This window comes from Centropristis striata, chromosome 14 (genome assembly GCF_030273125.1).
Source record: "Centropristis striata isolate RG_2023a ecotype Rhode Island chromosome 14, C.striata_1.0, whole genome shotgun sequence".
In the NCBI taxonomy this organism is placed as follows: domain Eukaryota; kingdom Metazoa; phylum Chordata; class Actinopteri; order Perciformes; family Serranidae; genus Centropristis; species Centropristis striata.
This window is the reverse complement of record NC_081530.1, coordinates 32,656,871-32,684,785: the sequence shown is the minus strand read 5'-3', so window position 1 is coordinate 32,684,785 and position 27,915 is coordinate 32,656,871. Positions and strand designations below refer to the sequence as shown.

The 27,915-nt window shown below is 35.1% G+C and overlaps 1 protein-coding gene and 1 long non-coding RNA gene across 2 annotated transcripts in view; one reads left to right on the top strand and one right to left on the bottom strand.

Annotated features, from left to right (window-relative positions):
* Positions 1-373: 373 nt before the first annotated feature.
* LOC131985078 (uncharacterized) lies at positions 374-1,240 on the bottom strand. Its single transcript, XR_009395611.1, has 3 exons — positions 1,177-1,240; positions 1,022-1,075; positions 374-395 (listed from the first exon to the last, which is right to left on the bottom strand). It is a non-coding gene; the product is annotated as an uncharacterized LOC131985078 (long non-coding RNA).
* A 7,393-nt stretch (positions 1,241-8,633) lies between these two features.
* Positions 8,634-27,915, top strand: part of atf6b (activating transcription factor 6 beta) — a 35,223-nt gene continuing 15,941 nt past the window's right edge. Inside the window, 7 exon segments of the mRNA XM_059350093.1 lie at positions 8,634-8,903; positions 17,365-17,444; positions 19,739-19,820; positions 21,696-21,755; positions 21,837-21,916; positions 23,508-23,694; positions 27,318-27,482. Of these exon segments, the coding sequence (XP_059206076.1) occupies positions 8,831-8,903; positions 17,365-17,444; positions 19,739-19,820; positions 21,696-21,755; positions 21,837-21,916; positions 23,508-23,694; positions 27,318-27,482 (727 nt within the window). The 5' untranslated portion in view covers positions 8,634-8,830.

The window sequence follows — 27,915 nt, the reverse complement described above, 5'->3', positions numbered from 1 at the left end:
CATTTTTAGGTGGAAGTGGACATTTCCAGATTAATTTAAAAGCAATGTGAGAAGTCGGCTGCTGTGTAACGAAAATACGTCATTAATAATTACTATCGGAAAATCTTTTAATATGATACCAGCTACTTATACGTATTTATTTAGTAGTTCCAAGAGAGAAAACAAGAAGGAAGTGGTAGTTTTAGGCTAAGATAAAAGCAATGTGAGAAGTCAGCTATTGTGCAAAGAAAACTCATTTTAACTGAAAAAAAATACTCATACAAGTCTGAGAATCCTCTGAATTTGGTATTTTTTATTGCAGTTTTATAAAATCTTTTAATAATATAACAGCAGCTGAGTGAAAACACAGTCATCTTGTCTTCATTGATCATTTCCTGTCACTTCTATGTGTCGAGCTGCAAAAAAGGAGAAATTAAACATGCAGATGATGAAAGATATTTTACCTTAACTTCTGTTGCAATGTCATTTTGAAATGTCATTTTTTTTATTATTATTATTATTTTTTTTTTTTAAATTAAACCTTTATTTAACCAGGGAGCCCTGGCCAAGAGGCAGCAAACACAAAATACAGTTACATATTTACATGAGACACAGACCTTAAACGCGTCATGAGAAACAAGTGCATGTTGTTGAATTGGCCTCAATAACTCTCAGTTTGGATTTCAAAGCGGTCAAAGAAACTAGGTCAGTTAGTTTCCAGTCTTTCTGGAGCATATTCCAGCATCAGGTGCAGAGTAAACAAATGATATATATGAATGTACAAAAGATCTCTGAATTTCTTCAATTTGTAAAATCCACTTGGACTCAAGGATGAACAGATTTGATTCTGGAGGAGGTCAAAGTTATTGTGTTCCTCTATCTTCTTCGTGAAAAACACACTTGAGGGAATTTCTTTAAATTAGTCACAAGCATGTACTTGGACTTAAGGATTATTAGATATATTATACATGTATATATATATATATATATATATATATATATATATATATATATATATATATATATATATATGTTTCTGTACCTGTTTCTGTCAGAGGTGTTGATGGTCCGGCTGTTGTTGCTGCTGTGAGATTTGCTGTAGACAATGATGCCGTTTTTGTCTCATGTGTGGAAAAGTTAAAATATGTATTACAAAGAAAGACATGTAGGTAACGCAGGGAATATGCAGGAAATTACTTATTATTTTCTGTCACAGGTGATGATGTTCCGGCTGCTGCTGGTGTGATATTTGACAATGATGATCTTATTGTCTCGTTGTATTCTGAATGGCATAATTAAAATATATACTACAAAGAAGAATATGCAGGTAATTTCTTCAAATTTGTTTCTTCACAAATGTCCAGTTGGACTCAAGGATGAACTGATTAGATTTTGATTGTGCCCTTGTGTTTCTCGCTTTCTTGTGAACATGATATCTCAGGAACATCTTGAGGGAATTTCCTTAAATTTGGTTCGGCCCTCCACTTGGACTCAAGGATGAACTGAGTTGATTACATTAAGAAGTAGAGAAAAAAAACTTCAAACATTTGACACATTTTGATCTGTTTTATCTTTTTCCAATAAATTGCACTTTTTGTTTCAGTATTTCTTGTTGAAGGATATACAGTTTACTCAGGTAATGTGCAGGCAATCTCTTTAAATTTGGCACAGACCTCCACTTGGACTCAAGGATGAACTGATTAGGCTTTGGAAGTCAAAGGTCAAAGACACTGTACTGTGACATTGTGTCTCTCCCTTTCTCGTGAACTCAGGAACCCCTTGAGGGATTTTCTTTAAGTTTGGCACAAATGTCCACAAATGTTTTGATCGGTCTCATCTTCATTTTTTTTTATTGCACCTTGTTTCTGTGTCGTCTTGAAGAAAGATATTCACCCTCATCTTCATACAGACTGAAATGATTCAGGACACAGAGTCACTTCTGACTTCAGCTTCTGTTTAATGTTAGAACAGGAACTGTGAGGTCATATGTGTGAGTTGCTCAAACAGAAACACCGTCATTGTGGTCGATGTTTAGTGTGAACACATAAGGCCAGACACCTTTCATCAACTCGTTCTGAAATCTATTGTGTAAAGTTTAGCATTTTTAGGTGGAAGTGGACATTTCCAGATTAATTTAAAAGCAATGTGAGAAGTCGGCTGCCGTGCAACGAAAATACGTCATTAATAATTACTATCGGAAAATCTTTTAATATGATACCAGCTACTTATACATATTTATTTAGTAGTTCCAACAAGAGAAAACAAGAAGGAAGTGGTAGTTTTAGGCTAAGATAAAAGCAATGTGAGAAGTCAGCTATTGTGCAAAGAAAACACATTTTAACTGAAAAAAAAATACTCATACAAGTCTGAGAATCCTCTGAATTTGGTATATTTGCAGTTATATAAAATATTTTAATAATATCACAGCAGTTGAGTGAAAACACAGTCATCTTGTCTTCATTGATCATTTCTTGTCGCTTCTATGTGTCGAGCTGCAAAAAAGGAGAAATTAAACTTGCAGATGATGAAAGATATTTCACCTTACCTTCTGTTGCAATGTCATTTTGAAAACAGCACATTTCTGGTGTCATTTAGGAGGATTTTTTAATTATTCTTTTTTATTTAACCTTTATTTAACCAGGGAATATCCCATTGAGATTAAGAACCTCTTTTTAAAGGGAGCCCTGGCCAAGAAGCAGTGGATTTCAAAGTGCTTAAAGAAACTAAGTCAGTTAGTTTCCAGTCTTTCTGTAGCATATTCCAGCATCAGGTGCAGAGTAAACAAACGATGTATATGAATGTACAAAAGATCTCCATAATCCAACTCAGATAAAAATGTTGCAGTGACAAGATGCTTTTTTACATTAAAAGAAAAACACAACTTATTTCGAAAATAAAAATCCAATTTTAGCCTCAGCTTCTTCACAAGATTTTCTATATGTGGCTTGAAGGTGAGTGAGTCATCATTTAAGACTCCTAAGTATTTATACATATGAACCAACTCTATTTCACTGCCCTCAAGAGTGGACACTGGGGGAACCGTTTGAGGCTATTTTTTACTGTTAGAAAATAACATAACCTTTGTTTATCAGCATTGAGAACCAGTTTCAAGTGAATTAATGAGTTTTGTACAGCTACAAAAGCTTTCTGCAAAGATTCAACAGCCTGAACAAGAGTTGATCCAAAGTAGTAAATAATTGTGTCGTCAGCATAGAAATGCACATTTGCATCGGACACATTTAGACCCAAGTCATTAATATAAATGATAAATAAGAGGATAGTTATGGCAAAGAGGCAGATCTAATAGTAGTCATACTCCCACCATGTGGTCATTCACAGAGCATTTTACATTGGATTTATAATAAATGAACTGTGAAGTTTGGTCACAAAAAACGGCTACAGACAAATAAATCACTTACATGTGAATCAGACTGTTTCTTTTTATGTGGCCTGTCTTACGTAGATTATCAGAATGCTTGATGTGGGTTTTTTTTATTGTGTTTTTAATGCTATACTGTGAAGCACTTTGAGCTGCATTTTGTGTATGGAAGGTGCTATAAAAGCTGTAATAATTAAAGTAAGTGAAGTTTAAATCATTACTATTCTAGTTGTTGTGAATTTAAAGTGGCATGGCACACTTGAACATGTTTTTTTAGCTGTAAACTAAATTGTATAACTGTGCTGTGGTAAAACATACCAATGTTAGTGTTAATAATGACTCATACATATTGTTTAAAAAAATCTGAATTGAAAAGTTTTTGAAAATGTCTCATTTTCAGCCGTGAACCTGTGAGGCCAATACTGAGTCAATTGGTTGACTTGAAAGTGAATAACTTTTAGTGTTATTTGAACAGTTTTTTATGATTTCAAGTTATTTCTGATATTATAATTGTCAAAATAACTTTAAACTCAAACTATACTGACCTTTTCTCCAGGTGATGAAGGTGATGCTGGTCATGATGACTAAAAAGAGGATTCCAATCACGGTACGAACACACATGTGCAACAGATAATCAGTTTCTGGAAGACAAGAAACGATCATCCATTACCAGTTATAATCAATGTGCAGATATGCAGCCATGTGTGTTTATTTACAGTTATATTTGTAGTAGTAACTAACTAAAAAGTGAAAAAAAAAACATCCACTTGGACTCAAGGATGAACTGATGAGATATAAGTAAGAAATTTGCAAAAATTTAACATTTAGATCTGTTTCATCTTTTTCATTAAATTGCATTTTTTTGTTTCTATGTTTCTTGTAGAATAATATGATGTTTATGCAGGGAATTTCTTCAATTTGTAAAATCCACTTGGACTCAAGGATGAACAGATTTGATTCTGGAGGTCAAAGTCACTGTGTTCCTGTATCTTCTTCGTGAAAAAATTTTTTTTAGGGAATTTCTTTAAATTAGTCACAAGCATGTACTTGGCCTTAAGGATTATTAGATACATTATATATCTCTATCTCTATCTATATATATATATATGTTTCTGTACCTGTTTCTGTCAGAGGTGTTGATGGTCCGGCTGTTGTTGCTGCTGTGAGATTTGCTCTAGACGATGATGGCTTTGTCTCGTTACGTTCTGTGTGGAAAAGTTAAAATATGTATTACAAAGAAGGATATGTAGGTAACGCAGGGAATATGCAGGGAATTACTTTCAATTTTCTGTCACAGGTGATGATGTTCAGGCTGCTGCTGGTGAGATATTTGACAATGATGATCTTATTGTATCGTTGAATTCTGAATGGCATAATTAAAATATATACTATACAAGAAGAATATGCAGGTAATTTCTTCAAATTTGTTTCTTCACAAATGTCCAGTTGGACTCAAGGATGAACTGATTAGATTTTGATTGAAGTAGAGAAAAAAAAGAAGTAGAGAAAAAAAACTTCAAACATTTGACATGATCTGTTTCGTCTTTTTCCAATAAATTGCACTTTTTGTTTCAGTATTTCTTCTTGAAGGATATACATTTTACTCAGGTAATGTGCAGGCAATCTCTTTAAATTTGGCACAGACCTCCACTTGGACTTAAGGATGAACTGATTAGGCTGTAGAAGTCAAAGGTCAAAGACACTGTACTGTGACATTGTGTCTCTCCCTTTCTCGTGAACTCGGGAACGTCTTGAGGGATTTTCTTTAAGTTTGGCACAAATTTCCACTTGGACTCAAGGATGAACTGATTCGATTAGATAAAGAGGTAAAAAAAACAAAAAAAACACATGCAAACATTTGACACATTTTGATCGGTTTCATATTTAAAAAAATAATAAAAAATGGCACTTTTTGTTTCAGTATTTCTTGTTGAAGGATATACAGTTTACTCAGGTAATATGCAGGGAATTTCTTCAAATTTGGCACAAACAAAAATCCATTTGGACTTAAGAATGAACTGATTAGACTTTAGACTGTGACAAAGACACTGTCCTGTGACCTTGTGTCTCTCCTTTTCTCGTGAACTCGGGAATCTCTTGAGGGATTTTCTTTAAGTTTGGCACAAATGTCCACTTGGACTCAAGGACGAACTGATTGGATTCGATAAAGAGGTTAATAAAAAAATCTTTGTTCTGTTTCATCTTTTCCCCCCAAAAATGCAGTTTTTGTTTCTGTCTTTCTTGCTGAAGAATATACAGTTTACTCAGTTAATATGCAGGGAATTTCTTCAGATTTGGCAGAAATAAAACAAACATTTGGACTCAAGCATGACCTGATTAGATTTACTTAGATGTGCTTACCTGATGGGATCACCGTCAGCTCCACAGCTGCTTCATCGTTACACAAATATCTTCCAGAATCGGAGATGGAAACTCTGAGAATGTACAGGGACTTAAATCTATCTGCCAATACACTGTATCGTTTAAACGGGTCATAGTGTCTTATTTCTCGTTCATCGTCAAGTGTAATTATATCAACTTTGTCTCCATTTGTCTCTCTGCTCCACATCACTTTACCCTCCACAGAGTGAGGACAGGGCAGAGAGGCTGAGGTCGTTTCTTTGACTACTTCACGGATTATTTCTGCAAAAAAAACAGAATTTACAATAAATAAGAAACTCCACACTGAACCGCCAAACACAGAGATTGCACATTAATTATTATGTTGTTCATTGGTGTCTATATATTTTAAGTTATCTGTACCAGACGAACTGATTAATATAAAAGTTCTTACCTGCAGAGACATTAGAGCCCAGAACAAAGACCAACAGGCAGCTGAAGATATTCACCCTCATCTTCATACAGACTGAAATGATTCAGGACACAGAGTAACAGCTTATATCTGGGTTACAGACAGGAACTATGTTGTTATATTCTAAAGAAAAATACTACCTGTCTATTTGTGGTCGATGACCACTGAAGTTTCCGTTAGACAGCTTGTATCTCCCAGCAACAACAAAACACTATTGGCACTGGAAAGTTTTTGTGTTTAACAAAAGACAGTTAAAGTTTAGCACGTCACTGGTCAGTTCCAGGCATGAAGTGTAACGTTATCTTCCATGCATTTCAGTCAGTTTATCTTAACATGTCATTAGATATTCCTTCAATAACATCCTAGTTAAAATTTGGATAAGATGGTGTTTATTTTAAAAAACTTCAACACATATAACTGGTATAAAATGGGATGTTAACCAAATGTCATGCTTACATTAATGTTGGAAAGATGTGCATTTTTGTAGGTGGTGGTTGTTTTTTAACGCCCATTCTGTGCTAACGTGTTGATCTTTGTGGCTTTAACAGGAAACCAGGGCACACAGATCATGGTGATATTTTAAAACCATCTATTTTTTCTTTTTACTGTTTCAGGCTTTAGTTTTAGTTAACAAACTGGAGTAAAGCATCGAAAGCATTTAATAAACCCTCGACAAACACAGAATCCATCCATCCATTTTCATCCACCTATCCAACATAAACAAATACATGTACAATGTACAAACAGTTTATGACAGTTCAAGTTAGGCAGTGGGAGTCAGGTTTTGTTGGCTGTCTTGAAAAGGGTTTTGAGATGATTTTTTAACGAGTGGAGTCCGAATTTCGGTGTTTTGACAGAGGGACTTCCAGAGGGTTGGAGCAACAGAGTGATGCGGAGGTTGCAGTTGAGTTTGAGGATGTTGCTTTCCAGGTTTTTATGTCAGTGAGGCAGTTTGTGAGGGTGAACAGAATGATAATGAAAGAGTGATGGTTTTTGTGGAGATGTAGAGTTGGGTATCATCAGCGTAGCAGTGGAATTTTAGTCCGTGAAGGCGTGTGATGTGACCAAGAAGTAGCATGTACAGAATGAACAGGAAGGGACCAAGCACAGAGCCTTGGGGGACACCACATGTAACTGGGGCGGTATGGGATACTTGAAATCTTTCGCTTGGGGCAGTAACTCACTCCCAACCCAGAGGGGGTAATACATCGTCTTCAGGTGGAGAACAATGGCCTCGCATTTGGAGGGGCTGACTCTAATCACACTAAAACCGCCCTGATTTTCCCCCCGAGGTGGTGGAGAGATGCACTGTCAAGATGTTCGAGTCCATCTTGAAATGCCCGGATCTTCCGTTACACAACACCTTTATGGACCAAAAAAACAGCAGTGGACAGCTCCTCTCTCTCTGTTGCAGGACGGAGAGATTCAAAAGATCCTTCGCTACTACAGTCATCAGGCTGTCTAATTCCAATTCTTCCAGAGCTAAACAGCCGAACTGAATTTCCCCTCGGGGATAAATAAAGTAATTTTGAATTTTTAATTCATGCTGGATGTCCTGATGAAGCCAAAAGAACCACATCATGTTTGCTAATTTGTTGTAATGCACTTTGTTAATTAACTTTGTTCATAGAATACTAATCATTTTGGAAAACATACTTTGTCTAACTTATCCTGGCTCCTGTCTTTTGGATTGTTTTTAAAGTTTCTGTACCATAACATGTGCTTCTTCTTACTAATACACCAGAGGACAAAAGCCCAACAGGTCTCTGCTCCACTAATTAAATTTTTGCAGTTTGCAACCACCTGCTCCATCCTGAAGTCATAAGTGTGTTGAGATAAAAAACAAACTGTGATGCCTAAAGAGGCAGAATCTGCAGGCGGTGTTTCAGCATGTCCTCATACGCCCCTCACTGGAGTTATGTAATAACATTACATCCCCTCTCCACCCAAACACATTAAGTTTAAAAATAATAGTCCAAATCAAACAATGACATAGATATGCAAAGCATTTGCAGCGTTGAAGAGTGTATTTGCATAAAGTAGCTTCTTCTATTCCTTATATAAACTCACATTAGGGAGTGTTATTTTCACAATGCTTGATAAAACGTGACTTCCATGCGAGCAGTTTTTTCTAATTCCTCTGAAAAGCTGTGATTGGCTGAGGCGCCTGTCAATCTAACACGAAACCCGCAATCCCCTCACGTCTATTGGCTGCCTTTTCCTGTCAATCAAACACGCTCTCTTTTGATTGGGCCGAATCACCCTTTAAAATCATCTCTCTCTGCCTCACCCTCAGCCCTCAACCCGGTCATCGCCCCAATCGCGTATTTTGAGCCATCCTATTGGCTCCCCGGGATGTCAATCACAACATCCTCTGCGGTCATTGGCTGCTCTCTCTCAAAGGGGCGTTAACTTTCTAGAAAATGCGTTTCCTTGTCTGTCATATGCGAAGCAAAGGGAAGAAGCGATAGATCCACCGGAGAAACTGGATAAATAAACCCGTTTACCGACAGAAGAAATACTAATTTAAGCTTTATTATAAATGATAGCCACTCCAAACACCACCCAGCTACCTTAATGCTACATCTAGCGGCCGTATTGTGTGTGTGTGTGTTTGTTTAGCCCTCTATCTGCTCTCCAAACACTCCGCCTTTGTGGCGATGAGTGCGGACTTACTATCTGATCTGGACAGCCGCTTCTTCGCTGATAACCTCCTGACAAGCGAAGACTGGGGTGAGTTATCATTTAAAGTCTCTATAAAGGCAAATAAACGCTTATTTTACCGATACGAGGCTAACCGGGTGTGTTGATGCCTGTCAGACGAAGCTGGGGGCGTTAAAACCCTCCAACCCCCACCTGCAGGACCTGGAAAATGGATATTTAAGGGTTTTATTTGATAATATTTATAATAATCCATGTGTTAGGTGTCTGCTGCATGCGGCTGCAGTGTGCATGTGTGTGTGCTTCCTCAGTCAGCAGACCCGGATATGTCAGCTCATCTTATCATGGTGGAAGCACATGTCTCTTTTCCTCTTTCTATCACTTCATTAGAAAAACGCATTTTATTTTTTATTGTTGACATGTTTCTGGTTAAAAGTCTGCTCATTACACTAGAAGAGCTGTTCTCAACCTTGGGGTCGTGAGATGATTTCTGGGGGTCGCCAAATCATTTTGGAAGTCAGCTCTGTCTCCACTGTGTTAAAGTGTTCATGTGTTTTAGTCTTTTTGGTCACTTAATGTCTTTTTTTTTGTCATTTTGTGTATTTTTTTTGGTCATTTTGTGTCTTTTTTTTGTCATTTTGTATTTTTTTTGGTCATTTTGTCTTTTTTTTATTATTTTGTGGTCAATTTGTGTCTTTTTTGGTAATTTTGTTTACTTATTTGGTAATTTTGTGTCTTTTTTGGTCATTTTGTGTTGTTTTTTTTGTCATTTTGTGTCTTTTTTTTGGCCATTTTGTCTTTGTTTTTATCATTTTGTGGTCAATTTGTGTCTTTTTTGGTAATTTTGTTTACTTATTTGGTAATTTTGTGTCTTTTTTGGTAATTTTGTGTCTTTTTTTGTCATTTTGTGTCTTTTTTTTGGCCATTTTGTCTTTGTTTTTATCATTTTGTGGTCAATTTGTGTCTTTTTTTGGTAATTTTGTTTACTTATTTGGTAATTTTGTTTCCTTTTTTTGGTCATTTTGTGTCTTTTGGTCATTTTGTGTCTTTTTTATCATTTTGTGGTCAATTTGTGTCTTTTTTTGGTCATTTTGTGTCTTTTTATTGTCATTTTGTATTTTTTTTGGTCATTTTGTCTTTTTTTTTATCATTTTGTGGTCAATTTGTGTCTTTTTTTGGTAATTTTGTTTACTTATTTGGTAATTTTGTGTCTTTTTTGGTCATTTTGTGTTGTTTTTTTGTCATTTTGTGTCTTTTTTTGGCCATTTTGTCTTTGTTTTTATCATTTTGTGGTCAATTTGTGTCTTTTTTGGTAATTTTGTTTACTTATTTGGTAATTTTGTTTCCTTTTTTTGGTCATTTTGTGTCTTTTGGTCATTTTGTGTCTTTTTTATAATTTTGTGGTCAATTTGTGTCTTTTTTGGTCATTTTGTGTCTTTTTTTGGTCAATCATTTTTTTTCTTTTTTGGGTGATCTGAACTGTGAGATTGTGTTCAGTGAGCGGGGTCGCAGACAACATGCATGTTAAATTGGGGGTCACGACTCAAAAAGGTTGAGAACTACTGCACTAGAAGATGAATATGGCTTCAAAGTGGTGTTATTCTTTCAATAAAAGCCCCTAACTGGATTTAATTTACTGCTTATTTTAATGATAACTAGAATCAGAAATACTTTATTGATTGGGGGAAATTGCCTTTTGTTACAGTTGCTGCTGTATAAAGATAGAAATAAGTATTTCTGTAAACAAATAAAGATAAAAAGCACTCTATACTAAATTTACAACAATGTACAGTCATGGAAAATTATTAGAAAATTATTGGTTTTCTTGATAATGATTTGGTTATTATTACGAATAACTAACTAATATTTTTTTCCATGACTGTAAATACAAATGCCAGTCTTAGATAAATAAAGATAAGTACAAATAGAATTATAAAAATGTAAAATATTTTGGAGTAAAATAAAATAGAGATATGGACCATAGAATAAAATAGAAATATGGTATATATATATATGTATATATGTAACAACAGTGTAACAAATTGGCTGTCTAATTCTTAAATAATTTCCTAAAGAGCTAACAGACTAACTGAATTTCCCTTCTGGGATAAATAAAGTCATTTTGATTAGATTTTTTTATTTGATGTATATGAACCTCCCAGGTATGGATTAGATTATATTCCATTTAAATGTCATTAAATAGATACTGAGACAAAAAAAATGCTGTTTATCAGATAACCAGTAGCGGGAAAGCATTCAAATGCAGAAGAATTGACAGATTTATAGAAAAAAAAACAGACTGAAGAATACACCTGAACTCTCTCAACTCCGACAAGCTCTCACAAGGGCGTTTTGTTGTTGTTGTTGTTGTTGCTCTTTTAATATTTTACTCTCGGTGGCCTTGTATTTCACTGCAATAAGTAAAATATATATAAAATCTATAAGTCCTGCAGCTCTGTGGAGTCAGCACAATCATGGCTAGAAGTGGGAACAACTCAAACAATGTCTTTGTGCAGAATAACACAGTTAGAATGACAGAAATCACATAAAAATAATGACACTTTTTTTTTAAAAATGTGAATAAAATAGAAAAGTGTTTATATATAAGTGTCCACAGGTGTCACAAATGTTACAAAAAAACAACACAAATGACTAAAACGAGACACAAAATTACCAAAAACATGTCAAATTACTATGACAAAAAAATTATGACAAAAAAAAAGACTCACCAAAAGAGCAAAAAACTACATAAAATGACCAAAAGACACAAAATTACACTGTTTTCCCCATATATTCTACATATTCTCAGTATTGTTTTGTTTCCAGCCTCTCCTGTCCTCTCCTCTCAGCTCTGTGTAAACAGCCTCTCCTGTCCTCTCCTCTCAGCTCTGTGTAAACAGATTCTCAGTGAATATTTGTCATGTGACCGTTGGTCTCAGCAGAATCAATCATGTCTTCAGTGTCTCTGAGGAGAATTTAATGTTTTTAACAGGATCTTGTTTGTGCAAACTGTATTTTTTTGACAATTTTTGAAAATAAGTAATAAGTACAAAAAAGTGATTTTGACAGAAATATCACAATTTGAAGCTTCGTTTTAGTTACTTTTTCCTGGAGAAACTTCGTCAGATATGATCCATTCAAGGACCGTCGGAAAGTTCAAAACAGTGATTTTAATGCCTGTTTTTTACAGATTATTGACATGATAAACTCTTATTTTAGCAAATCTTTTAGAGAAAACATCTTACAAACCTGCCGTCTTGCTCGGGGTTCAGAGGGTGAAGCACAATTTTGTAACTTGATTTTGGAATCAACTATTGAAACTTTTACTGCACTACATTTATATGAAAACACTGGTTACTTTGCAGATTTGGATTAATAATAAAAAATATATATAAATAAATAAATGACAGTGTATTTTAATGGACAAAGCTCCCCAGCAGGATATTAAAGTACTTAAAATCAGCTAAACTTTCACAAGTTTCTAATATTTGTTGTTTTTGCTCTGTTCTCTGAGATAAAGTAGCCTTTTTTCATTAAAGGACGGATTTTAAAAGGCCATTGTAACCGTGTTTAGTTGTGTTGTGTAATTAGCCTGCTAGTGTTTTCCTTTGTGCTAAACGTCCTTTGTGTCTTATCTCCTGCTGCTGCTTTGACCCACTTCTCCCACGGGGATCATTAAAGTTTCATCTAATCTATTCCGACGGAGTTTATTGCCCGACTGCAGAAAACCAACAACAGGAGAGTAAAAACTCTTTTGTTGGCGTCTCAGGAGGCGTTAATATCACTAAAAAAACGACTCAAACAGTCAACTTTTAACAGCAGCTGTTGGTTCATTTTTAACTTCTCTCTGCTTCTGATTAAAATATCTAGATGGATAAATACTGGAATGATCAGGGAATTCAGAGATTCAATGCTTTTGTCTGAAAGGTGGATCCAATATTTTACACAGAGCTGAGGGGAGAGGACAGGAGTGGCTGGAAAATTTATAAGGAGTCTCTATTTCTTTTTTTTCTCCAATATTTGTGACACTTGTTCACACTTGGAAAGTGTTGTGTGTATATATAAACAATTTTTTTTTTAAATAGAAAAAAAAAGAATATCAGAGAAATCCAACTTGTGTTTTTTCTTTTTTTTTAACGATTTCTGGAAACATGACAATACTTTAGTACATTATGTGGACTTTTTTGGTCATTTTGTGTTTGTTTTTTTGTTGTTGAAATTTTGTGCAACTTTTGGTCATTTTACGTCTTTTTTGGGGAGAATTTTGTCTTTTTTTTGTCATTTTATTTCTCTTTTGGGTCATTTTGTGATTTTTTTTGTTGTTGAAAATTTGTGTCTTTTTTTGTCATTTTGTGTCGTTTTTTTGTGTCTTTTTTGTTCATTTTATGTATTTTTTTCTGGTCATTTTGTGTCTCTTTTTGCCGATTTTGTGTCTCTTTTTGCCGATTGTGTTTTTTTTGTTTTTTTTTTACAATATTCATGACACTTGTGGGCACTTTGAAAAAGTTTTGTAGATATAAATTCAATTTTATTCCAATTAAAAAAAGGAAAATTATCAGAGAAATTCCCCTTTCTCTTTTTTTCTGATTTCTGTCATTCTAACTGTGTTATTCTGCACAGTGACATGTTTCAGTTGTTCCCACTTCTAGCCATGATTGAGCTGATTCCACAGATCTGCAGGACTTTTAGTTGTATATAGATTTTATATATTGCAGTGAAATACAAGAACAGGGGTTAGAAAAATGTGACAGTCACAAAAAAAACTCCTGAAACTGCTCGGGGGTGTCAGAGGGTTAAGTAAACTACTTTTTCACAGCAAATCAAATATTATGTTTATGTAACTTTTTTGATACTTGCGGGCAGTAAAGAGTCCCAGATGTTACAGTACATTGAACTAGTTCAGTGTTATGAAATGTGAAAATAGACTCTGACAGAGTCAATATCAGCTGTAATGTGCTGCGATTCACACCTGCTGCCTCTGACAGGAAGTGGGCTCCATATATGGCCTCAATGTTTGTTTCAGTTACAAAGTCCAGAGTTTTCAGCTCTGCATCGTGGTACGGGTGAAACATGACGGCAGTAGGGTCATGGTGGAAACCAGTCTGCTGCTTTACTGGAAACGAAGCGTAAAACCCCTCTGTTATTGATGTTCTTTGGTTCTGTTTGTCAGGTGGGATCCTGAAGGCACACCTCTGTTTGTTATGTGTAAACCAGGGCAGGTTTTAGTGTGATTTATCTCTAAAATCACTTGTTGTCACTGTGGAGTTGATTCTCAGAGAATTAGCATCAATGTTGTTGTTGGTAGAGCTCCAAATAATGAGTGTTTTTGTTATTATTTAAGGGTTTAGGCTATAAAACGTCAGAATATACTGAAAAAACTCATCAGTTTGCTGCTGACAGAAATCAGAAAAAAAGAGTAAGGGGAATTTCTCTGATGTTTTTTTAAATTGGAATAAAATGGAATTTATATCTACGAAACTTTTCAAAGTGCCCACAAGCGTCATGAATATTGTAAAAAAACAACAAATAAACACAATCGCCAAAAAGAGACACAAAGTGACCAGAAAAAAGACATAAAATGACCAAAAAGACACAAAAATGAAAAAAAAAGACAAAATTCTCCCCAAAGAAGAAGTAAAATGACCAAAAATTTCACACATTTTTTTTAAAAAAAGACGTTAAATGACAAAAAAAGACACAATAAAAAAACAAACTCAAAATTACCAAAAAAAACACAAAATTACCAAAAAAACCCCACAAAATTACCAAAAAATACATAAAATGATGAAAAAAAGACACAAAAAGACACAAAATGACCAAAAAGACGTAAAATGACAAAAAAGACACAAAATGAGAATAAAGGACAAAATTCTCCCCAAAAAAGACGTAAAATGAACAAAAATTGCACAAAATTTCCCAAAAAGACGTAAAATGACAAAAGCAAAGTTTGTTTGCTTTTCTCCACACTCTGAACTCCAACGAGCCGTTTCAGAGAGTTTTCTGCTCTTTTCAACTCACTGTGTCTTTGTATTTCACTGCAAAATATGAAATCTATTTAAATCAGCCCACTTCCTGTCAGAGGCAGCAGGTGTGAATCGCTGCACATTACAGCTGATATTGACTCTGTCGGAGTCTATTTTCACATTTCATGAGAACTGAACTAGTTCAATGTCCTGAACCATCTATGACTTTTTTCTGTCCACGAGTATCTAGTTTTTTTTTTAAAAGCAAACAAAAGTTGAATAAACCTAGTATTTGATTTGCTGTGGTGGAAGGAAAAAGTGCTTTACTTAACCCTCTGAAATATTTGTGTCTCGCCAGTATGCAACATTTGCATTTTGCACTTTTTTGATGGAACAAAAATATATATACACTACTGGTCAAAAGTTTTAGAACACGCCAACTTTTCCAGAATTGAATTGAAAATGATGCAGTTTAATGTCTCAGTGTACTCTGAAATTAATGCACATTTGCAACATTTAAAATTCTTTATTGAGCATGATAGTGTTTTGAAAGTAAAAAAAAAAAGATTCAAAATCACATTTTATGTTGGACTAAAGGACAAAAAAAGACACAAAATGACCCAAAAAAGACACAAAATGACTAAAAAAAGACACAAAAAGACACAAAATGACTAAAAAAAGACACAAAATGACCCAAAAAAGACACAAAATGACCCAAAAAAGACACAAAAAGACACAAAATGACTAAAAAAAGACACAAAATGACTAAAAAAAGACACAAAATGACTAAAAAAAGACACCAAAAGACACAAAATGACCAAAAAAAGACACAAAATGACTTACAAAGACATGAAAAGAATTCAAAAATGGACAAAATAGCCCAAGACTCCATAGAGTTAAGTTGTTAACCCATTTCTTGTTCCCTGAAAAAGGCCTACTTGCATAATTCTGAAATGTACATTATTTTCCAGTTTTGGTTAAGCTTACCTTTTTTTATTTACCTCTGGCAGTTCACCACTTACCTTTGTACCCTTTCAAGCTGTTCATTTGACTTGAACTGCTTGAATTTCAATAAAAAACTGGAAAAATTGGGGTGTTCTAAAACTTTTGACCTGTACTGTATATTTGCGTTTTATTGTCTCAGTAACTGCGTGATAATGATGTTGAATCTAATCTGGTTGATTCTAAGTTAAATATCTCTCTTTGCACTTCAGAAAATGTTGATTTCTCAATATGTTTTGGGACATTTTACAAACTAAACAATGAATTTATCACCTGAATCAATAACCGGTTGACTGTGTGAGTGTTGTTAGTGAGTCTGCTGTGTGGCTTTTGTGAACAGATGCAGTTTGAGTCTAAAACGAGACGTTAATGTGGATATTTATCTGTTTGTGGTTGATAAACGCTCTCATCCTGCCTGTTTCTGTGTGTGACGTTAAAGACGTGATGTGTGGGAAGTGACAGGAACAACGAAATTAGCATTTTTAAGTCTGTCACTGAGAGCTGACGGCATCTCGGGGGCTTTTTTCTTCTCTTCTTTATTGTATAATAATAACTCTGCTTTAATATCCGCCGTGCTGTCGTGACTCTGATGCGTCTTCCTCCCACAGACGCCTGCTCCACTGTCCACCAGTATCTTGGGTTTTTATAGCAAACAAAAGTTGAATAAACAGTATTCGATTTGCTGTGATGGAACAAAAAAGTACTTTACTTACCCCTCTGAAAGCCCCGAGCAGTTTCAGGTGTTTTTTTTTGTTATTATATATTTTTTTTTTTAAATGTGAATGAAATAGGAAAGTGTTTATATATAAATTCCAAGTGTCCACAGGTGTCACCAAAAAACAAAATAAATGACCAAAGAAAGACGCAAAATGACTTAAATGACATAAAATGACTAAAACAAGACACAAAATGACCAAAAAAGATGTCAAATGACTATAAAAAGACACAAATAGACTAAAAAACTACGTAAAATGAACAAAAAACCAAAAGAGACGCAAAAGACACAAAGTTACATTAACAGTTTCCCCCAAATATTGTTCATATTGAAGTATTGTCATGTTTCCAGCCTCTCCTGTCCTCTTCTCTCTGCTCTGTGTAAAATTACCAAATAAAGACATAAAATTACAAAAAAAGAAACAAAATTACCAAAGACGTAAAATTACCAAAAAAAGACACGAAATGACCAAAAAAGACACAAAATTACTAAAAACAGACACAATGACCCAAAAAAAGACACAAATTTACAAAAAAAAGACACAAAATTACAAAAAACAGACACAATGACCAAAAAAAGACACAAAATTACTGAAAAAACACTAAATTACTTAAAAAAAGACACAAAATGACCAAAAAAGACACAAAATTAAAAAAAAAAGACACAAAATTACAAAAAAAAGATGTAAAATTACCAAAAAGTCCACATATTCTACATATTCTCAGTATTGTCATGTTTCCAGCCTCTCCTCTCCCCTCAGCTCTGTGTAAACAGCCTCTTGTATCCTCTCCTAATAACTGTTGTAATATGGGCTGTGGTGTCGTGACTCTGTTGTGTGTCTGTTTCTCCACAGATGCGTGTCTGTACCAGTGTGAGAGCATGGAGGAGGGCGAGGACGCCGACTTCAGCCGGCGGTTGAAATACGAAGCGCCGGTGAGCAACAAAACAAAAAGAAAGTCACAGCTCTGCTTCCTGGTTTCTGGTTTCTGTTTCTGGTTTCTGTCCCGACTGAGAGTGAAACTGATGCAAAAACACTCCACCTGGTTGATGGTTCAGAACTCAGTCTGCAGGCAAAAACACACACTTATTAACTCTTTAAAGAGATAATTTAACATGTTTACCCGCCAGTTAATATCACAGAGACGTGGTTCTGGATGTGAAGATGTTTGAAGTTGCTTCTAGCTGCATAAAACAAGTCAAATTGTGAAAATGTTCGTGTTTTTAGTGTTTTTAGTCTTGTTAGTGAAGCAGAAATAGAATATGTGGACTTTTTTTGGTCATTCTGTGTCTGTTTTTGTCATTTTACATATTTTTTCCCCCAAAATTTTGTGTCATGTTTGGTTGTCTTTTTTTTTGTCATTTTATGTCTCTTTTTTTGGTCTTTTTGTGTCTCTTTCTGGAGATTTTGTGTCTTTTATTTTTAGATTTAGTGTCTTTTTTATTTACATCTTTTTCTGGTCACTTTGTGTCTTTTTTTGTGTGGAGATTTTGTGTCTTGTTGTCATTTTACGTATTTTTTTGGTCACCTTGTGTCTTTTTTGGAGTTTTTGTGTCCTTTTTTTAGATTTTGTGTCTTTTTTTATTTACATATTTTTTTTGTCATTTTACATATTTTTTTCATGTTTGGTCGTCTTTTTTTTGGTCTTTTTCTGGGGATTTTGTGTCATTTTTTTTAGATTTTGTGTCTTATTTTATTTATGTCTTTTTTTGGTCATTTTACATCTTTTTCTGATCACTTTGTGTCTTTTTTTCGTCACTTTGTGTCTTTTTTGGAAATTTTGTGTCTTTTTTTGGTGATTTTTTGCCTTTTTCTTTAGTTTTTTTTTTTTTTTACAATATTCATGATGCTTGTGGGTACTTGAAAAGTGTTGTAGATCAGTCTGAACCTTTCTCTGCCTAGCAACAACAACAAAAAGATCTGATTGGATAACAGTTTCCAGGACAGTAACTTTCTCTTCTCTGAAGCAAATATGATACAAAAAAAGGCTGCATCAAGCTAAAAAAAACCCCACATTTTCAAATTCTAATTCTACATTTCAGCCTTTTCCATTCCAGCCATTTTTTTGCAAAGGTGCTCATAAGGCTGCTTTCCTAAACAAATAACGTTATTGAAGAATATTTAACATTATTAAACAGTATTATACATACAGTGTGTAACATTGCTTAACACAATTAAATAAAGAACAAATTAAACTCAAAATAAATAGCTAAATAAATATCAGTACTACTTGTTTAGTGGATTTTTTAAAATTGCTTCTGGCTGCATAAATTGTGTAAAATTGTGTTTCTAGTCTTGTTAGTGGAGCAGGATTAAAGACAGACATGTCATTTTCTCTGCCTAGCGACAGCAACAAAAAGATCTGATTGGATAACAGTTTCCAGGACAGTAACTCTTTCTTCTCTGAAGCAAATATGATAGAAAAAAGGCTAAAATTATTACAAATAGAGCCTGATTGATGTGGGATTTTTTTAAACGAATAAAAAATTTAGAAACGGAAAATTCACAAGTTACCCAATTTTCAGAGATTACCAATATGGTGGGCGATAAAGAGACTTTTTAGCAGGAATAAAATAAAGCTTTTCTGTGTTGATTTTGCACTGATTTCTGCAAAATTTCTCAGAAAGCTGCTTTATTAGATAATATTGAACATAATTAAACATTATTACATTGTATACATATGGTGTGTTACATTGCCAAATTAAATTAAATAAAGAACAAATAAAAAAATATATATATTACTTGACTAAAAATGGCATATAAACATATTTTCAGTTCTGGCTTTTTAACTGTTAAAAGTGTTGATTCTTATTTTTTCTCCTTTTTTTTCAGTGAAGTTATTGTCATGAAATGTAACACAGTTTGACTTTGACTTTAGAGTCGTCTACACAACATTTACTGTTTATTTTATTAGGATATAAAATATTATTATTATTTTATTAGGATTCACGTATTCTGGGTTTATTAATAATATACTTTTTTATAATGTAAAATATTGACGCAGCAGCATTAAATCAGGCCGTTTAAGTCGAGTTGATGGATCAAAGGATAATCAGGCTAATTGTTTCAGTTGGCTGAGTGTAACACACACACACACACACACACACACACACACACACACTCTGACTAATCCAGCCGTTGTTTGACCTAATTTTCCACCTGACTTTCTGTCTTTTTCCACCCTCCTCCTCCTCCTCTTCCTCTCCTCTTCTTCGTCGACCTGTGGCAGTTCGACAACGACCTGGTGCTCACCCTTGATCCTGACAACCCCACGTCTCCATGGCGACACCTTGACGACAACCTTCTCACAGGTACAGAGCAGCGGAGCGCGGCCGATCACAGGGAACATTACACCGCCGTCAGCTCAGCGTTTCTCTTTTCACGCTCCAGGAAGTCTCCAAAACACGAGTCAGACCTGTTTAATGAGACCAGACGCTGCACAGATCCTCTTATACGTTACATGAAGCTATTTTAGTGCCTCCATAGATCAGGTTTTATGAAAAAAGAAAAGGAAAAGTCTATTTTTCTTGTCATCAAATCCTGCAGAAAGACTCAAACCAACAAACAAACAACTTCCTAAATATTAGCTGATTGCATAATGTAAATGTATCAGTTTGAACATTAAATATCTCTTTTTTTTATTCTGTATTTAATTAAAAAACGGCTCAAACTGGATTTTGAAGTCACTTTATTCTGTTTTTATGTACTTATGTTTTTCACAGCGTCCTAACTATTTTGGAATCAGGGTTTTAGTTTCTTATTTCAAGCTTCAGTAACTTCCTAAATCAGCTTCTCACTGTAGTTTTATCACACAAACAGGAGGAAATAGTGTTTTTTATCCACATTTGTAGCAGCAGTAGTGTGCAGGGATTCTGGGACTTTTATTTATCTGGGTTAATTTGTTTTTTTAACATTTTTTTTGCTGCTAAACTCATGCACACTGGGCCTCATGCAAGAATATTTTTGTATACTTATCTAAACTTTCTCTTACTTTATTTATCCTTTATTTAGGATGTTGCGCTTCAGAGTAATGAAATGTGCAATATATTAGTGAAAACTGGCTCCTGCAACATGTCATGAAGTGTTTGTGCCTCAAAGAAAATTCAAAATGCAAGAAAATGTAAAATGCAACTTCTCCTAAATCATACAAGACACTTAACAATGAACTATTTTTGTAGATTTAATATTATTGAATTTTAAGACCGATTTATGCTGCTGTTAATTATAATTCAAGAACACCCTTTTCAAAGAAAATTAACTTTTAATTATTAAGAATATTTACACACAAAAAATATTAAAATACCCTGAATAAAGAGCAGAAATTAAGTATAATTTACTGGTTTTATTGTTCAAAGTGTCATTTGAGGGTGAAAATCATCAACCTATATCTTGGTTATTTATATACAGTTGCAAGAAGAAAAAAAACCTGTGAACCCTTTGAAATTACCTATTTTTTCTGCATTAATTTGTCATAAAATGTGATCTGATCTGCATCTAAATCCCAAATATAGTCAAACACAACATGCTGAACATAATACCACACAAATAATTCATATATTTCTTGCAACTGTATTTTTGCAGCATGCATGTGGTCTTTAGAATCACTTTGTACATGTATTATAAACAATTTAAACAAACCTTTAAGCACAAAAGACTTTAAATTATTATTGAAAAAACATCTCTTAAATGGATATATACTACTATATACTATGGACATATACTAATTATGAATTGTTATTAATAAATTAACCTTATTACTATTAATATACTATTAAAAATATAGAATAATATGTTGTAAGGTATATAAACCGCTATGCATCGAATAAAGCTATAGAGCATTAAATGTATAAAGTGTAAAGAATGTATAAAAGATCCTGACTTTGAAGATTTGCTATCTTTTATCTTCTTGGTTTTATTTTTGGTGTTTTCTTTTTCTTTTCTTTTGTTTCTTTTTTCTTCACTATTCCCATTGTTAATTATTTGTTTGTTTTAATTTAACTTGTATGTTCTGTATATTATATGTTGGACCCAGGAAGAATAGCTGCAGTTGTGCTGCAGCTATTGGGGATCCAAATAAAACAAACAATAAACAATATTACTATGTTTATTATTAGTATTAAGCCATAAATCTCACATGTCAGCGTGGTTTTAATCTTGATGTTTCTGTCTGTGTGTTCTCTGTGAAGGAGAAGCTCCTGTGATAAAGAACGAGATGACCATCACTCAGCCGTTACCGGTGGAGATGTGTAAGTTCTCCAGTTGGTCTTTAATGGATCAGAAACCAGTTGATTGTGTTTATTCTAACTGGTTTGTGTGTTTGTGTCCAGTGTTCCAGGTGAAAGCGGAGCCTCTCTCTCCGGCGTCCTCGCTCGCCTCCGACTGCTCTGCATCCTCACCAGACCCACAGGTGGGTGGTTTTTCACAATAAAAGCCTTCCTGTGATGGGAATCCTGCATGTTAAAATGCCTAAGAAAGTGTTGAGTGTGCTTTTAAAAAAAATCAAATGTTATCCACCGGGCTTGTTCCTCGATTTTATTCTTCCGTTTCTTCCGTGTCATTTTTCGGTCAACTACTCCTCCCAGAGTTTTGGTCGCACATACACTAAAAAGGTATCAATCGATTGTCTCGGCCATAACAGGTGTGCTATGACTTTTCTAAGGGTTTCGACAAACGGTTTTCTAATTATTAGGCAAAAAAAAAACGCAAAAAAATCCCCCCAATGTTATTCTATGGAGAGGCTGGAGTGAATGACTTAATGGCTAGAGTGGAGAGGGAGAGAAAAATTTGTCAAAAAATACATTTGGAAACTGCGCTCGAGGCGGCAAATACCACTCTACAGAAATAAAGTTATAGTTTGCGTGTAGGACGCACATATGAGCCACCAACATCACCCACAGCCTCATAAACCACCATGGTAAAAGGGCGGGAAAATATCTGCAGGAAAGCAGAGGTACCGGTTTCTTCTGATCGCTCTAAAAAACATATTTCTTAATTTTTCTTAACAAAACTTATACCGTATTTCCTCAAATAGTAGCCGGGGCTTTTATTAATAAAAAATCAGTTTGGGACCTGGCTAATAAAAGGGGCAGGCTATTATTTAAAGGAGGCTTTTATTAAAAAAAGAAAATCAGAGCAGCTCTGACCGGCACTTTTTAGAGTGTTTTACACAGCGCATTGTAGCCAGTTACCTGGATGTCGGCCATATTGGAAGTACTGGGATGTAAACAAACAATGAACAGCACGCTGAATGTTCATTTTAAGCAGGATTTAAAATGTTGAAACTACTAAAAAGCCCAGAAGAACGTGCGTAAACGGCTCGACTTTACAGAGAATGACTAGGACAGCGGGAGAAACAACCATATTTACCTACAGTACTAACTCGTGTGGCCAAACTTCTAAATACAGAAATCTGTTACCGTCAGATGATGTTTCCTGAACGGTGTTCTCCGTAGCATCACCTCCACGGTTGGAGTTAGGATTTCAGTTGAAGGTTAGGCCTTGTAGAGAGAACTGTTTGGGGTTCAGGTCAACTTGGGCTCATGTTAACAACTTAAAGGAGGACTGGTTGGGGTCAGGGGTCAGGTTGGTGCAGGTTAAGGTAAGGGGGACACATATCGACGGGGAACAGACTTTGACATAACACCGGTAAGACACCCGGCTTATAAAAGAGGCCGGCTTTTATTTACTAAAAATGTTTTTACACCCGGTTACTAAATGAGGCCGTCATTAATAGGGACCCGGCTTTAAAGTGAGGAAATACGGTATGTAGACGTTCAGGAAGAACTGAGGAAGCTCAAAGTGAAGTCGGTTCAATGATAGGAGATACGGTTTGGACAAAAATGGTTTCTGTTCGAGGGGAATTTTCGCCTGTTTCTGCCTCTCTCAGTGGCGTCAAATTCCACAGGAGCAGTTGATGGCAGTTGATTGCTCCTCTCTGATTGGCTGCCTCCACCTGGCCCTGGTTTCTTGGCTCTGACTGTATTTTCTGTCCCGTTCAGATCACAGTGAAAGGTGAAAACCCTCCGACTCCTCCCTACATGTACGGGGACGTGCTGTCCCCCCCGCTGGGCTCCATGGAGGTCACCGTGGCAACCACAGCCGTCCCCACAGCACAGACGCCGCTACAGACGCCGCTAACAACACAGATCCCCGCGGTCATCAGCGGGATCCAGACGCAGCCTGCAGGTCGGTCTCTGCTCAGACTAAAAACTTTAAAACAGTGACGTGGAGTCTCTGAGTCATTATGTAGTTCATATATTATGATCTAATCTCTGCAAATATATTAACCCTCTGAACCCAAACGAGCTGTTACAGGGTCTTTTTTTCTTATTTTACATTCTCCTCTCTGTGTCCTTGTATTTACTCAAACATGTCTTTGTGCAGAATAACACAGTTGGAATGACAGAAATCAGAAATAAACAAAAACACAAGTTGAATTTCTCTGATAAATAACCTTTTTTAAATTGGCGTAAACTGGAATTTATATCTACAACACTAGACACTACACACAAAATTACCCAAAAAGACGTACAATTACTAAATAAATACATAATCGAACAAAAAAATACCAAAACAAGACACAAAATGACCCAAACAAGATGTGAAATCACCTAAAAAGTCCATGTATTCTCTATATTCTCAGTTTTGTCATGTTTCCAGTCTCTCCTGTCCTCTCCTCTCAGCTCTGTGTAAACAGCCTCTCCTGTCCTCTCCTCTCTGCTCTGTGTAAACAGCCTCTCCTGTCCTCTCCTCTCTGCTCTGTGTAAACAGATTCTCAGTGAATATTTGTCATGTGATTGTTGGTCTCAGCAGAATCAATCATGTCTTCAGTGTCTCTGAGGAGAATTTAATGTTTTTAACAGGATCTGGTTTATTCTAAAAGACACATGGAGAATAAAGAGATTCAGACACAAATATCAACATTTAACACAAGTTTTGGTCACTTTCTATAACGGAAACATTCAAAGACTGTTGTAAAGTTCAAACTCTAACGATAATGCCTGTTTTTACAGTTCCTTTCTATGATAAACAGTTTATTGTTTGCAAACTTATAAAGAAAACGTACTTGTCGCCTCCAGGATTTTGGGGTTGAAAGGTCTAATATCTTTCTAATATATTTTTCTGTCACATAACTGAGACTAGACAAGTAAGAAAACCTGTCAAGATATTCCAAAGACATTAAAATGTTCTATCTTGCAAAGGATCCTCGGCTGAAAAACATTTGTTATTGTTTGAAACCCACGAAAATACGTCACTTCCAGCAAACTCCACAGGGAACAATGTGAAGAAAAACTGCTTCACAGCTCAGCTTAAAACAGGGAAGAGTAGGTTAGCGTGCTGTTCACTGCTGAGCCTGTTTCTAGGAACCTGTGACTTCATCATCATGTCCCAGGTGTCTTTGTTTAAACCATGGGTCTCAAACTCGCGGCCCGCGGGCCAATTGTGGCCCTTTTGTGTCTTTTTTTTTTTTTTTTTTGTGTCTTTTTAAAAATGTTGTCTTTTTTGGTCATTTTGTGTCTTTTTTTTTGGTCATTTTGTGTCTTTGGTCATTTTGTGTCTTTTTTGGTCATTTTGTGACTTTTTTGGTCATTTTATGTCTTTTTAAGTAATTTAGCCTTTTTTTTTTTTTAAAGTGTCTTTTTGTAATTCTGTGTCTTTTTTTGTCATTTTGTTTCTTCTTTTAAGTAATTTAGTTTTTTTCTGTCATTTTGTGTCTTTTTTAATAATTCAGTGTTTTTTCAGTCTTGTCTTTTTTTGGTCATTTTATGTATTTTTTTTTAAAGTAATTTAGTGATTTTTCTGTCATTTTGTGTCTTTTTTTTCTGTCATTTTGTGTCCTTTTTTTCTGTCATTTTGTGTCTTTTTTTCTGTCATTTTGTGTCTTTTTTTTCTGTCATTTTGTGTCTTTTTTTCTGTCATTTTGTGTCTTTTTTCAGTCATTTTGTGTCTTGTTTTGGTGATTTTGTTGCTGCCTCCAGCGGCCCCCCGGTAATTTGAGGCCCCTGTTCTAACCTGTAATCCTAAACTCTGCCACTTCAGACCCGAGTCCCTCTGAATGTAAAGCAAAGTGCTTCTCATAATAAGAGCTCAGGTTTCTCTGGTTGCTCTGTAGACGTGACGTGAGATCAGAGATAGAGAATCTCCTGATTTACCGGTTCAGCTCCGTTCTGGTTCACCTATAGGACCAGCAGAGCTCAGAGACCCCCGGGGCCACAAGACTCCACACAAAGGAGGGATTACTGTCGCCTCCCTTCTGCTGTGGGAAAGTTTCTTCTTCTGTCGCATGCACAAGCATCCAGAACTACTTTGTTTACATTCAAATGAATGCACGTGATGGAGCGCTATTACTAACATCTGGAAACTTCTTATTTGCAAAACAAATCACAGTGATAATCCTGCAAGATTTTCCTCTTCACACCAAAGAGGGCTGAGGCTGGAGTCACGTGGATTGTTGTCTGAATCATTTTGGGTGTTTTGCATTGAAAACAGTCGTCTGAAATGTAAAAGTTGCTTTATTATGAGGCTGATTTAACCCATTTAGACTGCAGGTGAGGTTTGCGTGTATATACCTTTAAGACCGGATGCAACGTCTGCATGATTCGGTTGATCTCGTCACATAAACGATGAAATGCAACTGGATTTGCTGAAATGCAAGTGTGCAAGATATCAGTTTGTTTTCTTTTTGAGATATTGTAAATACTCGATAATGTAAAATTGCATATTGTTAAAACATCGTTAACGGTGTAATCGTAGGTGATAATCACCCACCTCTAGGAAAAAATACGGAAGAATTGACAGAAAATAAAGTTAAACAGTGACAAGATCATACAAACGCTGGGATGGACATTATTCATATTTTACAGACTAGACAATTAGTTGAATAATCTGAAGATGAATCGATAACAAAAACAATAATTAGTTGCAGCCCTAACTGTATGAGATATTCCCGATTTTAATAATAAAAAAAAGTTTATTAAAGTTGCCAGGGACAAAAGTTCTACCTCAGTTTGTGATTAGTTTATCACCAACTATTTTATCAATCAATTGTTAAATTATTTTGTGTGCAAAAACAGCAGAAAATGCAGTTTTCAGCCTCTCAAATACAGAGATTTGAAAGGGGAAAAAATTCGGGGTGGGCGATATGGGTACAAAAAAAAAATGTTATTATTATTTTTTTTTTTTTCCGATACAGTAATGTGACAGTATCCTTTGAAATGTGATTTTTTTTTTTTACCAAAATAAAAGCTGTTAAAATTCTTCTTGCGTATCAGGACATCTATGGAGGGACACCATGTTTCAGAACAACAGCTCTTGTTTATTTTTTTAAACTGAATCATTAGACTTAAACTTCATTGTAGAGACATTAAATGGGGAAAAATCAGTTTGTTTTCTTTTTGAGGTATTATAAATACTCGATAGTGCAAAATTGCATATCGTCAAAACAACGTTAGCAATATTGTCGTAGACTATAAATATCACCCAACTCTAGAAAAAAATATGGAAGAATTGACAGAAAATAAAGTTAAACAGTGACAAGATCATCTAAAACAAGCACGTAGATGACAGACAGTGAATTTTAGGGCAAAGATGATGATTTAGAGTTAAAGTTAAAGTTTGAGCTTTCAGATGGTTTTTATTTTATGTCTCTTTCTGCTCCAGAGGCTGAGAAATAAATGGTTTATGTTAGGAAACGTTGACTTTCTGTGCAGTTTTTCAGCTTTTTGAGGTGGTTTTGAATCTATTCTGAGGTCTTAACAGGTTAATAGAAGCATCTCATGTTGTGTTTTGTTTGTTTTCTCTTATTCCAGTCCTGCCCGGTTCGGCCTCGTTGAAGGCGAGCACCATCCTGAGCACCAAACCTCCCATCCAGCCCAGACCGCTGTGTGTGGCCGCCCTGCCCGTCCCCCAGACCCCCACACCGGCCAAGACCCTCATCCTGCAGGGCCTGCCCCCCATGGACCAGACCAGACCCGGTAAACACCCTTTGGTGCAGGTTTTTAGTAGAAACACTGAATTATTTCCAGCTGATCTTCAGTAAAAGAACTAATAAACACTGCAGAATGACTCGACTACAGTAAAAGTCCTGCATTCAACACTTACTGAAGTAAAAGTACTAAAGTAACAGCATCAAAATGTACTTAAAGTATCTAAAGTAAAAGTACTTGTTATGCAGAATGGACCCACTCAGATTGTTTTATATATTCTAAATATATTATTAGATAAGTGCTCGTTCTGCAGAATGGATTCATTCAGATTGTTATTGATGCATTCATATAAACAAAAGTTTATGTTTTACTGTTGTGAATGTACGTCTCATTATAAATACTTAATATACTGTCAGATGCTTTGATTCATTAAAAAAAAATTGAATTGATTGATTGAAATGTTTATTTGAATAAAATGATA